Source organism: Eptatretus burgeri, chromosome 16 (genome assembly GCF_056783735.1).
Source record: "Eptatretus burgeri isolate ZD-2024b chromosome 16, Ebu_testis_v1, whole genome shotgun sequence".
In the NCBI taxonomy this organism is placed as follows: domain Eukaryota; kingdom Metazoa; phylum Chordata; class Myxini; order Myxiniformes; family Myxinidae; genus Eptatretus; species Eptatretus burgeri.
In genome coordinates this window covers 18,073,561-18,087,546 of record NC_140976.1, presented here as the reverse complement: position 1 = coordinate 18,087,546, position 13,986 = coordinate 18,073,561, and the positions used below count along the sequence as shown (strand labels likewise).

The 13,986-nt window shown below is 43.5% G+C and overlaps 1 protein-coding gene across 1 annotated transcript in view; it reads right to left on the bottom strand.

Annotated features, from left to right (window-relative positions):
• Positions 1-13,986, bottom strand: part of CFAP47 (cilia and flagella associated protein 47) — a 181,091-nt gene that overhangs the window by 38,680 nt on the left and 128,425 nt on the right. The window contains exons 10-12 of the mRNA XM_085860064.1: positions 13,175-13,272; positions 12,853-13,028; positions 12,328-12,435 (exon numbers count right to left, since the gene is read on the bottom strand). Coding sequence (XP_085716190.1) covers positions 12,328-12,435; positions 12,853-12,929 — 185 coding nt within the window. The 5' untranslated portion in view covers positions 12,930-13,028; positions 13,175-13,272. The remainder of the gene's footprint in view (positions 1-12,327; positions 12,436-12,852; positions 13,029-13,174; positions 13,273-13,986) is intronic.

Genomic DNA, 13,986 nt, shown 5'->3' with positions numbered 1-13,986 from the left:
GAGAAAGAGAGAGAAAGAGAGAGAAAGAGAGAGAGAGAGAGAGAGAGAGAGAGAAAGAGAGAGAAAGAGAGAGAAAGAGAGAAAAAGAGAGAAAAAGAGAGAGAGAGAGAAAGAGAGAAAGAAAGAAAGAGAGAAAGAGAGAGAGAAAGAGAAATAGAAAGAGAGAAAGAGAGAAAGAGAGAAAGAGAGAAAGAGAGAAAGAGAGAAAGAGAGAGAGAGAGAGAGAGAGAGAGAGAGAGAGAGAGAGAGAGAGAGAGAGAGAGAGAGAGAGAGAGAGAGAGAGAGAGAGAGAGAGAGAGAGAGAGAGAGAGAGAGAGAGAACGTCAATTGACTGATGCCAACTCACTGACTGGTTGTCGACTGACCGGTAAAGCCGTCTGATGCGACTCCCTGAAGCCAACTGACTGGTTTTCGATATATAGAAATATAGCCTGGTGTTGGCGTTAGGGTAGTGGCTTGGAATCCAAAAGGTCCTGAGTTCAAGCCCCGTTGGCCACTTGAATTAATACACACCAGGGGGTTGACTCAGCCTGTCTTCCTTCTGAGGTCGGCGACGTGAGTACCAGTGTACTGGGCCCGGTGTATGCCCCGGTTAGAATAGGTGTACCACATCCCTGTGTCGTAAGAGGCGACCAGGGTTGCGTCAGGAAGGGCATCCGGCGTAAAAACCTATGCCAAATCATTATGCAGACCATAACAGGAGCAGCCGAAAGAAGAAGAAGAAGAAGAGATAGAGATATTCTGTTTGTCTGTTGAGCCAACTCGGTCACCCTTTATTTCCATATTGCATTGGTGTTATGGTGGACTCTCTGCTGACTGATGAGTCTGATCTGTACTTGTAGGTATCAACCAAAAGTGTTGCTCTGGATGCTGGTTCGATCTGTTGGTTGACTTTGTTGGAGTCTGCGTTGTGTTCGCTTATTAACAACATGCTGGATGTGACGCAACTCAAAGTTCTCTGCACCTTTATGTGTGGCTATGAGCCACATTGGTCTGTCTGGAGATGCATTTTCCCACGTGTCCACGCTAATAGAGCACATTTCTTCAGAATTGCCTTAAAGGGTAACCCAAAGGCAGTCTTTTTTTTTTCTAACCTGAGAACAATTGAAAATCATTGACGGTCTAATTTAAAAGAAAAATATTTTTGGATTTTTTTTTTTTGCCAATCACATTGTCCCAGGCAAAAATGCTACAGTTATAACTATAGTTTATGAGAGTTGTACTCTCATATACTATAGTTGATAACAGGTCCTACTACAGTCGTCTGCAGGTAATTACAACAGGAATGGAATGCTATTTTTGCCTGGGGTCGATAAATGCCCGAAAGTGTCGATTTTCTATTTCGCCAGTGACGTCACACATTGAACCCACTTTGATCCAAACGGTGGCTTTACATAGATAAACAGTGCATGTCGAGCTTGGATTCTGATACTGATTCCACTGTCATTAGTAACTGAAGATTCTCAGTATGTTGAAACTGATCAGTGGGATTTTGAAGAAACGGTTGGAGACAAAATTAGTGATGGAAACGATTTGGGGGGAATTGTGGAGCCGAATCATTTCAAGCATTGTGCGAACGATTCAGAGGAAAAAGGTGGAAGTGAAGATGGAAGTGCTAATTCGAATAAGATCAAAACGTCAGCTGCATGTTAACTTCAGCTTAGTAGGTTTTGCTTTTCGTTCAATTGGTGGTCTATAAGGGAGGGATTTTGTATCAATTGATAAATCATCAGTTTATATATTACTCAAGCAGAAATACCCATCATCGCCCAGCACACTCAGATACCATGGGAAAAACGGGTGATGAATGCTTTGTCCCACCATCATAAGCTCAACAGGACTCTTGTATGTTACGGGATCGTCCCATTTCATACTTTCCCCAGACGCCATTTGTGTCCGTGCCGTGTCCCACTATCATGTCCGTGAGATGTCGATGTCCCACCACAGTGGAGGGGGAAGTGGTACTATGGTGCGGAGGGATGTGGGGTTGTGGTGGGTATTGTTGGGATGATGACTGAGGGGGGATTTTGAGGGGGTGGTTGAGAGGAGACCCTGAAAGTTAACGTCCTCGGTCAAATCCTCTCGGAGGAAGAGATGATGATTCATGCATACATACTTTCTCTCCACGATAAATAGATGGTGCTTCATTTCATTTATAGAAGGTTATGTTGACAATAGGTAATTTATATTTTCAGGTACTCTTGTGGTAACTGCCGGGCATCGACATCAGGTGTTTGATTCACCACTCAAATGGTCCATATGCAGTGGCTCGGTAGAGATGATGTTGCAGTTTCAAGTGATGGCTGTTTCTTCTGCTTAATCATGGGAATGGCATCCTCTCTCAATCGTGGCAGATAACCACAACATCTAGCCCTCTCTGTGGTTTCATAACAGTGCTCTGTAAAATGTTCCGAGCACAAACGCAACCATTTTGCAGGCCTGGTCCACACTCAGGTATTTTGGACAAACCTCATCCAATTTCTGGCAACCTTAGGGTCTTTCGGCCATTGGTGTAGCATGAAACCATCTCGGTTTGTATTACCATACAAGCACAAAGCACGCATGGACTCGATATACTTGTGGAAAATCGAAAATTATTCACCGTTTGAGTTAAATCGTACCGCGAAGTCACCCAGAGACAGTGCAAATCTGGCGGTCTACTTCCAGGTGTGATGTCACGGCTAATCTGAAGAAGAAGAAGAAGAAGAAGAAGAAGAAGAAGAAGAAGAAGATTTCGACCGTTAATCGCAAATTGACCTACTTTATAATTGGGAAATCCGAAAAAGACATCATATCTATCTTATAGGGTATTAAGAGATAGATTAGGGTCAAGGTGGTCTGAGTGTTTGGTTTTCACTTGAAGACAGTCAGCAAATTGCTTCTTTTGACATCCCTGATGGCATCTTCCTTGCTTCAGATCAGAGTAGAAAAGCTTCTTTGGGATCCTTTCATCAGGTATTCTCGCTAACTAGCCAGTCCAACATAGGTGTACTTTGATAATCATAGCCTCGATGCTTGGCATGCCAGCTCTATTTAGCATTTCTGTGGCTGGAACCTTATCCTGCCAGCGAATCCTTTGGATCTTTAGAAGGCAAGCCAGATGGAAGTGGTTAAGCTTCTGAATATGACTGCTGTCAGTGGTCCATGATTCTGCTGCATACAATAGTGATGTCAAAACTGCAGCTTTGCACACCTTTAGCCTGTCTTGATGCCACCTCTTTTGCTCCATAAACTGTTGTGAAGACGACCAAAAACATCATTGGCTCGTCTTGAAGCCACTTCCTCATTAATAAGAGCATCTCTTGAAAGATAGGTGAATTTGGCCACTACAGTCAGAAGATGATCATAAATAGTGATAGCAGGTGTTGTATACGGTTTGCCAGGTGCTGGTTGATACATCACTTCAATCTTCTTTAGGCTGATGGCAAGGCCAAACTTCTTGCATGTACTTCAGAAGAGGTTGGTGATGTGCTGCATTTCCTGATGTGTGTGAGTTGCTAAGGTACAGTCATCGGCAAAGAGAAGCTCACATATGACACCTTAGTCTTGGCACTTAGTCAACGGAGGTTGAACAGGTTACCAGTTGTACGAAAGCATATGTTGACTCCTTTATCACAGTCCATGAAAGCATATGTTCACATGGCAGAAAACAGAATACTAAAGAGGGAGAATGCTAGGACACAGCTTTGTTTCACCCCATTGGAGACTGAGAACAGGTCAAAGTATTCATTATCACTCTCACCACCATGCCATCATGAAACTGGCAAACCATGTGGATGAACTTAAGAGGACAGCCTACAGTGCCCAGAAGCTTCCAAAGTTCTTCTCTGCTTACTGTGTCGAATGCTAATTTGGTTTGGTCAACAAACACCCTGTTCTGTTCTTTGCTCTTTGCTTGTAACTGCTTGACAGAGAACATCATATCAGTTGTCCCACAACAACTTCTAAATCCACATTGACTGTCAGAAACAAAAGCCTCAAGGACGTACTGAATGAAGCGATCCAGAGATATTCTGACCAGGATCTTTTAGAGGCCACAACAAATGAGACACCCCTGTGGTTGTCACATACAGACTTGGAACCTTTCCGTTTGAATAGGTGGATGATGAATGCATCTTTGAGGTCTTGTAGGATCGCACATAGATGCCACATCTCTAAAAAGCTGTTATCACAATTGCCAAGTATGCAGCCTTATAAATCTTGGCAGGGGTGGCATCAGATCCAGCGTCTTTTCCACTGGAGAGAACCTTTGAGCAGTGTTGGTTCTTAAGCAAGTACCTGTTTGATTGGCAGTTGACTTAGTTGTTCCAGTCCATCCTCATCTATGCTGGATTCAGGATAAGCAAGTTGCTAAAGTGCTGTGCCCAGCAATTTAGTATTCGTGCTTGTCAGTCAGGTGAGTTTCACCATCTACACTTTTGAGGAGCTATGAACCATTTGGTTGAAGACCATACACAATCTTCACTGTGCTGCAGAATTTCTTCATTTCCTTTTTGTCAGCATAGCTTTATTACTCCACCTTTGTGTTTCACATAATCCTCAGTGTGTGTTGGGGCTCGGTGTGCTTGGTAGTGAATGCAGCATTTTTTATGCAGATGATGGATCATTTAGGTGAGCTGGGAAAAGGGTGTTTCTGTCATAAAAAGCTGTTTTATCGCCTCAATGAATAAACAAGCAGTCATAGACTGGTACTTACGAAATCGTCAACTTGACCTCTGACCTTGTCTAATAAAAGCTGTCTCTTGAGAAGGTAGCGACGCAAACCAGAAGTTTCTACGATGATTCTGCACCAAACAATCAAAAATCGAATGTTTTGGATGTTTGACCTCACTGTGACCTTGACCTTTGACCGATTTTGACCAAAATATAATCAGCGCTAGCCACCACCCTCCTGAATCACGTGGTGTAATTTGACATTGGAAGCTTCTTCCGTTCTCGAGTTATCATTTTTTGGATGTTTGACCTCATTGTGACCTTGACCTTTGACCGATTTTGACCAAAATCTAATCAGCACTAGCCATCAGCCTCCTGAATCATGTGGTGTAATTTGACATTGGTAGCTTCTTCCGTTCTCGAGTGATCGTGCCAACAAACAAACACACAAACACACAAACAAACAAACAAACAAACAAACAAAAACGGAAAGCATCAATATACTTACGAAATCTTTAGATTTCGTAAGTAATATATATATATTGGACACACACACACACATATATATTATTGCGAATTCGCGCCCGCCGGCATGCGAACAGCCGCGTAACTGGAATCGCGGCACGTCGCCCACTGGATGGACAATTCTGTCGTGACCCTCTCGGAACAACGCCGGAGCTAGTCACGGGTGGGGGTTTAACCTCACCACGATCGTGCCAATTGCCCACCCGCGCAGGATAGGGTTGCTCGCCAAATTCGATCTACCTAAGTACCTGCGCAAATGGTCGACCGGGCGATCGGACCACACCACAGGCCGACTCCGGAAACGAACCGCTTAAGCGGTCCATTCCGTGCTGCAGTGATAACCGAGCGGTGTTATCGTCGGCCTTGACGGTTCCGATTAATTACTGGGATGTTGCACCCACTACGAACCCCTTACGTGATGCACGATGGAGGATCAATAAAAAGGAAAAGAGACGAAGCAGAGCGGGAACAGTTCAACAAGCAAGCATTTTATTCACACGCACACACAGACAAACACGGAAGGCACGTATTTACAGCCATACAATTATGCACAAAAAGCAAATGTAACAAAAGAAACGATGCAGAGCTACAACCGAATACGCGTACACACGGCAACACTTAAAACAATACTACTTGAGCCAGATTGGCGCCACCCACAGACATTTACACAAAAACCCCAAAGGAAAGAAAGAAAGAAGTCGCGACTTCCCTTCTATGGCTGGTGAGTCCTTCTCCCACGACCGCCAGCATGGTCGCGCCTGGCCCCGACCTCTCTCGCGGCCGGCGAACCCTCTCCGGCACTCGCCATCCGGATGCGCAGGTCCACCTCACCACCGGCGCTCCCGCGTCTCCCATGCGTACCCTCGTGACAGGGCCGCTCGCCAAGGCGCGGGCGAGGGACCTCTTCCCGAAGACCAACTCTCGACAAAAACCAACTGAAGACCAACGAGACCACCAGCCAAGATGAAGAGGAAGAGGCGGAAGAGGAAGCACTAGCGCGCCCGCCCGTGTCCGTCTTTTATAGCGCCGGGCTCCACCCTTTGCCCCGCCCTGTTCTCGGCTCCACCTTCCTTCGAGAGGGTCCCCGAAAAGGGCGTTCCCTCATGCTTTCCCTCCACCCCGCCCCGTGCGGGGGCCGGGGGAGTCAGTTTTTGGCTCTGGGCCAGAGAATTATTCCCCCATAATGAGACCCCTCCTTCACATGACCTCTGACCTTTGACCTGCATCACCCTCCTCCACTCCAAAGCGCGGGGAAGTCAAACGGGAGAAACAGGCGGGGAAACCTGCGAATCCTTGCAGTTCCCTCCTTGGCGCCTTTGTTTGCCGTTCGGAAGTGGGTGTAGTGGCGAAGATGTAGTTGCGTAGATGGTGGAGGTGGCGTGGTTGCAGTGTGGTTGGCGCTGTGATGGGGATGGCATGGTTGTTGAGATGCTGTGTGTTTGAAATAAAAGATAGAACAGAAAAATGGCTAACTGGAGGATCACAGCCCGAATGGATCACATAAATTTCCTCAAAACAACAGGTTTGGGCGAACTACACATGTACCTATGAAGATATCTCACCTGAGGGTCCTTTATGGTGTAATGCGAATTTCCACAGCCATAACAATATATATATATATATATATATATATATATATATATATATATATATATATATATATATATATATATATTGTTACGTATGAGGAAGTATGAGGAAGTATGAGGAAGTCGGGAGTGGTGGAGAAGTATGTGAGGATCGTGAAGGATATTACGAGGACAGTGTGACAGCGGTGAGGTGTGCGGTAGGAATGACGGACCGGTTTAAGGTAAAAGTGGGATTGCACTAAGGATCGACTCTGAGCCCTTTCCTGTTTGCAATGGTGATGGACAGGTTGACGGACGAGATCAAATTGGAGTCCCCATGGACTATGATGTTCGCGGATGACATCATGATCTGTAGGGAGAGTAGGGAGCAGGCTGAGGTGAGCCTCAAGAGGTGGAGGTACGCACTGGAGAGAAGGGGAATGATAGTCAGTCGGGGTAAGACGGAGTACATGTGCGTAAATGAGAGGGAGGGTGGTGGTATGGTGCGGTTGCAAGGAGTTGAGGTGGGGAAGGGGGATGGGTTTAAATACTTGGGATCAACTGTCCAAAGTAACGGAGAGTGTGGGAGAGAAGTGAAAAAGAGAGTGCAGGCAGGATGGAGTGGGTGGAGAAGAGTTGCAGGAGTGATTTGTGACAGAAGAGTAGCTGCAAGAGTGAAGGGGAAAGAATATAAGACGGTAGTGAGACCCAGGGCCGGATTTATGTGTTGCGGGGCCCTGGGCCCTCAAAGTACACGGGGCCCTCTCAGGGCCGCAGCCATTTTTACTTCATATATGCTTATAAGAGTATTCATATATAAATGCACCAACCTAGGCTGGGCAAAAGAAAAAAAACCATGGTTTATGAGTAAAAACATGTATTTCAGAAACTACTAGTAACAAAAGTTTATATACAAGAAACACCACTATGGATGAAAACAACGGAACAGAGAAAACAATCGCAAAACCAAAATGTGATGTTATCCTCTCAAATCTCAATGTAGAAAGTTTTTTTTTTTGTCGTTTTTGCAGATATGATTGCATTATTGAACACTTTGTGGTAACAGCTACAATATATTTGCGAGATGTTAAAAACATACAGAATCTTTTATCTTCTTTTACGCCTGCGCAGTACAGAGCAAACATAGATTCAGGGCGGGCGTGTCATTTTGCAAAAATGAAATCGAGACGGCCATAGCCTGCTGGGATTGGGAAAACCCTCACTTTTTTTCGTGTGACCTATTTCTGTGGTAGACCTTAAGATTGCGCTCTTATGATCAGTAAAGGAAGTTCAAAGATGTAAAATAAATGACAAACATAACCAAACAGATGCCAAATTAACAGGGATATTGAGTATTTGTTTCATGATTCACTAACCATTTACACAAACGAACTAGATTTTTTTCACAAACAAACAAAAGGGGGAAAATAGCAGAATTTCTTGTAATCTCTGCGTTTGCGCGGGGCCCCTGGGAGGCGCGGGGCCCGGGCCGTGGCCCTGTGGGCCCTGCCCTAAATCCGGCCCTGGTGAGACCAGCTATGTTGTATGGTTTGGAGGCAGTGGCACTAACAAAAAGACAGGAAGCGGGGCTGGAGGTGGCAGAGTTAAAGATGCTGCGATTCTCGTTGGGAGTGACGAGGATGGATAGGATAAGAAATGAGTACATTAGAGGGACAGCGCAGGTAGGACGGTTTGGAGACAAAGTGAGAGAGGCGAGATTGAGATGGTTTGGACATGTGCACAGGAGGGAAGCGGAGTATATCGGGAGAAGGATGTTGAAGATGGAGCCGCCAGGCAGGAGGAGAAGAGGAAGGCCAAAGAAGAGGTTTATGGATACGGTGAGGGCGGACATGCGGGTGGTTGGAGTGTCAATGGAAGATGTGGAGGATAGAGCGAAATGGAGACGGTTGATCCGCTGTGGAGACCCCTAATGGGAGCAAGCCGAAAGAGGAAGAAGATATATATATATATATATATATATATATATATATATATATATATATATATATATATATATATATATATATATATATATATATATATATATATATATATATATATATATGGATTTCAGAATCGGGGCTGACGAATGCATACAAACATTTAGGTCCTCAAACAGTTATTTCCCAAAATTCTCTCGATCGAGTGCAGCCTATGGCTACTGGTTGCATCATTGGTTGGGACATGGCAATGCTGCTGATGCAGTGTCCCCCTTACCAGGACACTGGTACTCATTTTGCCAACCTCGGAAGGATGACAGGCAGAGTCAACCTCCTGGTGTATATTAATTCAGTGGCCAACGGGTCTTGAACTCAGGACCCTAGGATCCCAAGCCACCACCCTAACCACTAAGCCAACACCAGGCCTATTTCCCGAAATGTATGCCCAGGATAGACCTATCCCCGTGTCTGTGGGGATTCTAACTTTGATGCGTTGAGAAGGGTATGGAATAGATTCCCTTTCTTATGGGATGGCCTTTTTCTCTTTACGACAGATGCATTCATGCATGTGAGATAGCCATTAGCCCAACGGAGGCTTGTCAACCTCCTTTCCATCAGGACACATTGGCTTGGAGGTGGACAATTTATTTACACCTTGGACTTACAGGACATTTGATGAAGCACACCATGGGCTTTTCCTGAGCAGTTATTCTGACGGTCAAATATGGCTGTGGATCATTTACCTCATGCACCTATCTTTCATTGATGTTCGACATCCACCGCTTTCACCGACGTTGGTGTCCGCCTTTTTCCATCGACATTTGATGCCCCGTTTGGCAGCTCTGTGGATGCTGGCTAGCTCTTGTTCATGTTGGGCTGAACGGAGAGGTGATGGTTGTTGACGTTTTATGAGCGCTTTACGTTTTCACTTGATAATTCTGGCAAATGGCTGCTTTCTGCCATACGTCCAGTACCACAAACATGGCATCGTAAGCCAGGTCTGTGCTGATTTGGGGTTGCATCGCGCTCTGGTAAGGAAGGAATGATCACGAGATTGGAGGTTGGTCATGTGCGGCGATGTACCAATAGACAAGGTGGATTTGACTGAAGTCTGCTTGAGGCTCTGCCAAGACTGGCCGCCTATAAAAAGGACAGGAGGACCGTTTTTCTGACAGTTTGTGACAGTTGGTGACGGCTTTGTAGCCGTGCAGCTCTGATCACTGGTGACAGACTTACAGCACCTTACAACACCTCACAGGTCCTCACAGCAACCCACCGTACCAATAAGTTAATTGTGAGCGGTGGCCCCAGGTTCGGTTCTTCCGAGGAGATACAGGGATTAACTCACTCATAATACACTTGGTACCCATGGCCATAACAATATATATATATATATATATATATATATATATATATATATATATATATATATATATATATATATATATACACGTTTCAAAATTGCAAAATAAATGTTTGAAAGGTTGCAAAATGAATGTAATATGTTTCACCTGTTTGTAATCAGTGGTTTAACTTAAAAAAAATCTCCCCCACTGATCTAAGAAGTTTTAAGGTGCAACTCACTTGGTCAACCAACAAAGCAAACAAGAAGATCAAGGCATTTTCCAAAGAAGTCAGAAATAAAGTGATGGAGAAGCACCATTCAGGAGAGGGTTATAAGAAGATTTCAGTCACTCATTAGCCCTTTGCGCACGGTGAAATCCATCATTAAGAAGTCGAAAACATATCATATCACTCAGACTCTACCCAGATCAGGTTGCCCACCCAAACTCAGCAGCCGGGCAATCAGGAAACTGGTTTGGGATGTCACTGTAAATCCAACAATGACTTTGAAAGATCTGCAAGGCTCTATGTCCAAGATGGGGGTCAGTGTTCGTCAATCAACAATATCCCGTTTTCTTCACAAAGCTCACCTCTATTGACAGGTGGCAATAAAGAAGCCATTTCTGAAAAAGCTGCATTTAAAAGCTCATATAGATTTTGTGAAAAAGCATGTTAATGATGCTGCAAGCATGTGGATAAAAGATTTGTGGTGAGAGGAGACAAATATGGAACTTTTTTGTTTAAATTCAAAGCGTTAAGTCTGACACAAGCCGAACACTGCACATCACCCCGTCAACACCATCCCTACTGTCAAGCATGGTGGTGGCAGCATCATATTATGGGGCTGCATTTCATCATCGGGACTGGCAAGCTTGTCAGGAAAGAAGGGATAATGCATGGTGCAAAGTAGAGGAGAATCCTTGATGAAAACCTGCTCAAGTCAGCCATAAATCTCAATCTGGGTCAGAGATTCACATTTCAGCAGGCAGTGACACGAAGCACAAAGCTAAAGCCACACTGGAGTATCTGAATAAGAAGAAAATAAATGTTCTTGAGGGGCCCAGTCAAAGTCGTGACTTGAATCAAATTTAACATTGATGGTGAGACTTGAAGATTGCAGTCCATCGACGATCCCCATCAAACTTGGCAGAACTAGAGAAATTTTCATGTGAAGAATGGACAAAGATTTCCCCATCTCACTCTATGAAGTTGGTAGAGGCCTCTCCAAACAGATTCATAGCAGTCATTGCTTCAAAAAAGGCATCCATGAAGGACTGACCTCAGGTGTTGAATACATTTACATCCAGTGAATTTTAATTTATACATGTTTTTGCAGGTATTCCTGACATGTAACTTGCTTCAAGTTTAACAGTGTTTAGTTTGAGCAATTCAGTTATGAATAAAAAAGTTATTTTGTTAAAAGCGTTTCTCCATAATTCATAATTCATCTACATCTGGCATTATTGTTAGGGGTAAATACTTTTGCAGGCCACTGTATGTATACATACACGCATGCATGCACAATATGTGAAGAAGATTACAGCCTATTCTTATTGCAGTGCTGCATTTTTTTATGAAGCCAATTCAAAAAAACATAAGAAAATTACAATGCAGCCAGTGCTTAATTCTTTGAGGCTTGTCGGCCTTTTCTTTTTCACATTCTCATTATAATCTCACAGGTATTTATTTTGGCCCCGAGAGAGTGTGTGAACTGTGGCTCCACAAAATTAGTACAATGGATGTCATTCTTGGTGAAAAACAAACAAATTGAGTCCAAAATGTTGTTAGTGTTGCACGGAACAAAACATTCAAAATGTCTGAGCAAGATCAGAGGTTTGAGATTCTGTGTCAAATCTCTGCAAACAATTCAATGCCCTTTCTCTCCTCTTTCACAGGTTCTACTTTTGGGCTGTCAACAATTCAAAGTTATTCCTTACAAACTGCAGTACGTAAACCAACTTTAAGTTTGCTTCCTCTGATCTAAGGCAATTTGCCATAACAAGTTTTACAATTTTTTTCATTGCAAGGTAATCTCAACTTTGTCGACTTCTGTTCTGTTCCTTTTTGAGCATTGAAGGTTTCCCTGAACAATGACACATAACATTTCAACATTTGTCAAGCATTTGCAGTAAAGTTTACAATCCATTGTCAAATTTCCTCCATGTTCAAGAAAGCGGTTTTGCTCAATTTTTTTATCCACTTAATGAGCTCCGTATCTGTCTAATTTCGATCCGAAGAGCAACCAAAGCCAAGGCCAACGTGTGATAAATGAATGGCACATTAAGCTTCAAACTTACTTGCCAAGCGGGTAGTGTAGAGTCGGCAAGGTAACAGCATTGGAAACGCAACAGATCAAGGTCAGTCCAAACCAGAACTCTCCCCTAACATCTGACTCAAAAACGACACTGAGTAACGGGGATGCAATCACGTCAGAAGGGGCATTTGGCCATGCTTTTTATGGCCGTGTGCTGGTGCATATTCATGAAACATTCTTAGAAAGCATCATAAGAGAAAGAAAAATTATCAGAAAAGAAGAAAGAAAAACACCTTCGAAAGACATCCAAGAGTAAAAGGAGAAAATCACTTAAAAGCATAACCACCTGGCAAGGATCAAAAAACGCAAAGCCTTTCCATATAAATACGTTTTGCTCCAGAGATTATGGCATAGATAAAAATTATTCCCATAATGAGAATTATGTCAATGACTTGCAATTTAAAGTCATAAAGAATCCATGCAGCAATTTTAAAATGAAATCTGCAATGCAATCGCACTGGCGGAAAATTGAGTTGCCACAAGGGGCCCGACGTGCAATGCATTATACCTGCCAGCGCTCTCCCCTATGTGCGTCGGGTGAAACAGCAGGGTGTAGGGAAGGGTCTCACTGGGTCCAAGGATCATCTGCCTTTCACCACTCAATCCTTCACCTTCAGGAGACACTTGGAAAGTCAATGGAGTATCTGTGGGGTTTCTGATCTCAATTTTCAGCTCGACATAGCTCTGCAGGTTGGGCCATTTGCAAAAAGGAGTATGAAGGGTTATCATCAGCAATTGGGTTGAACCATCCAAAAGGCAGACACTTAAGAGGGAAGGAGAAAAAAATAGTGTAGAATTTCAATGTGCACTCAAAAAACTGACAAACTTACCTGGAAGAAGGTTTGGAATCTGAAGGAACGCCTGCAAGGTGGCGGTGAGCTCTGGATCTTCAGATTAAACCGTACCAGAAACACGTGGCTTGTCAATTCTGCTGGAGAGAAATAAACATTGGCCAAAATCAAGGCTGGAGTAAGTGTTCTACAACTGCTGTGTGTTGTGAACCATGGAAATTCAGACTTTTGAATACAGGCTCCACTATCCAGAAGGATTGCACTATTGCATTAACTCTAAAGCACCATGAGAGAAAGAGTCACTGGACCATGTTTTGTCTTGTCTCTGCGTCCAACTTTGCAGTGGTGAGATCAGCCAAGGATATGCAATGATATGACATGTGCATAACAAAGTGGTCGAGTGTAAATCAAAGCAAACCATCATTATTTTCACAAAGGATCCGAGAGCATTTATTTTAAAAATGAAAGCAAATGGTACAATAATTTGTACATTCAAAGAACAAGTGCGGAGGCAATTAGAATAGAATGCTGTAAAAGGTAGGCAGTACAAATCAGTAACGATCAAGTCTCAAATTTCGATGATAACCAGAATAATTGCAATGCAGCGAGAAAAAAAAACAACCAACATTATGATTGAATTTGTGTGCTCGAAATAAATGTACAATTAAAACGGAGAATGAACAGCATTTGCAAAATTTATGGGGAGAAAGCATGCAAAGTGTGCACCAAGAGTGAGAAAACCCCAAAGATAATAATGTGTTCTTTCAAAAAGTCAAATTTAGAAAAAAATGCTTTAAAAACACAAAGTGCAAGCTTTTTGTGGAGTACTCATTACAGAGTATCAATTCCTC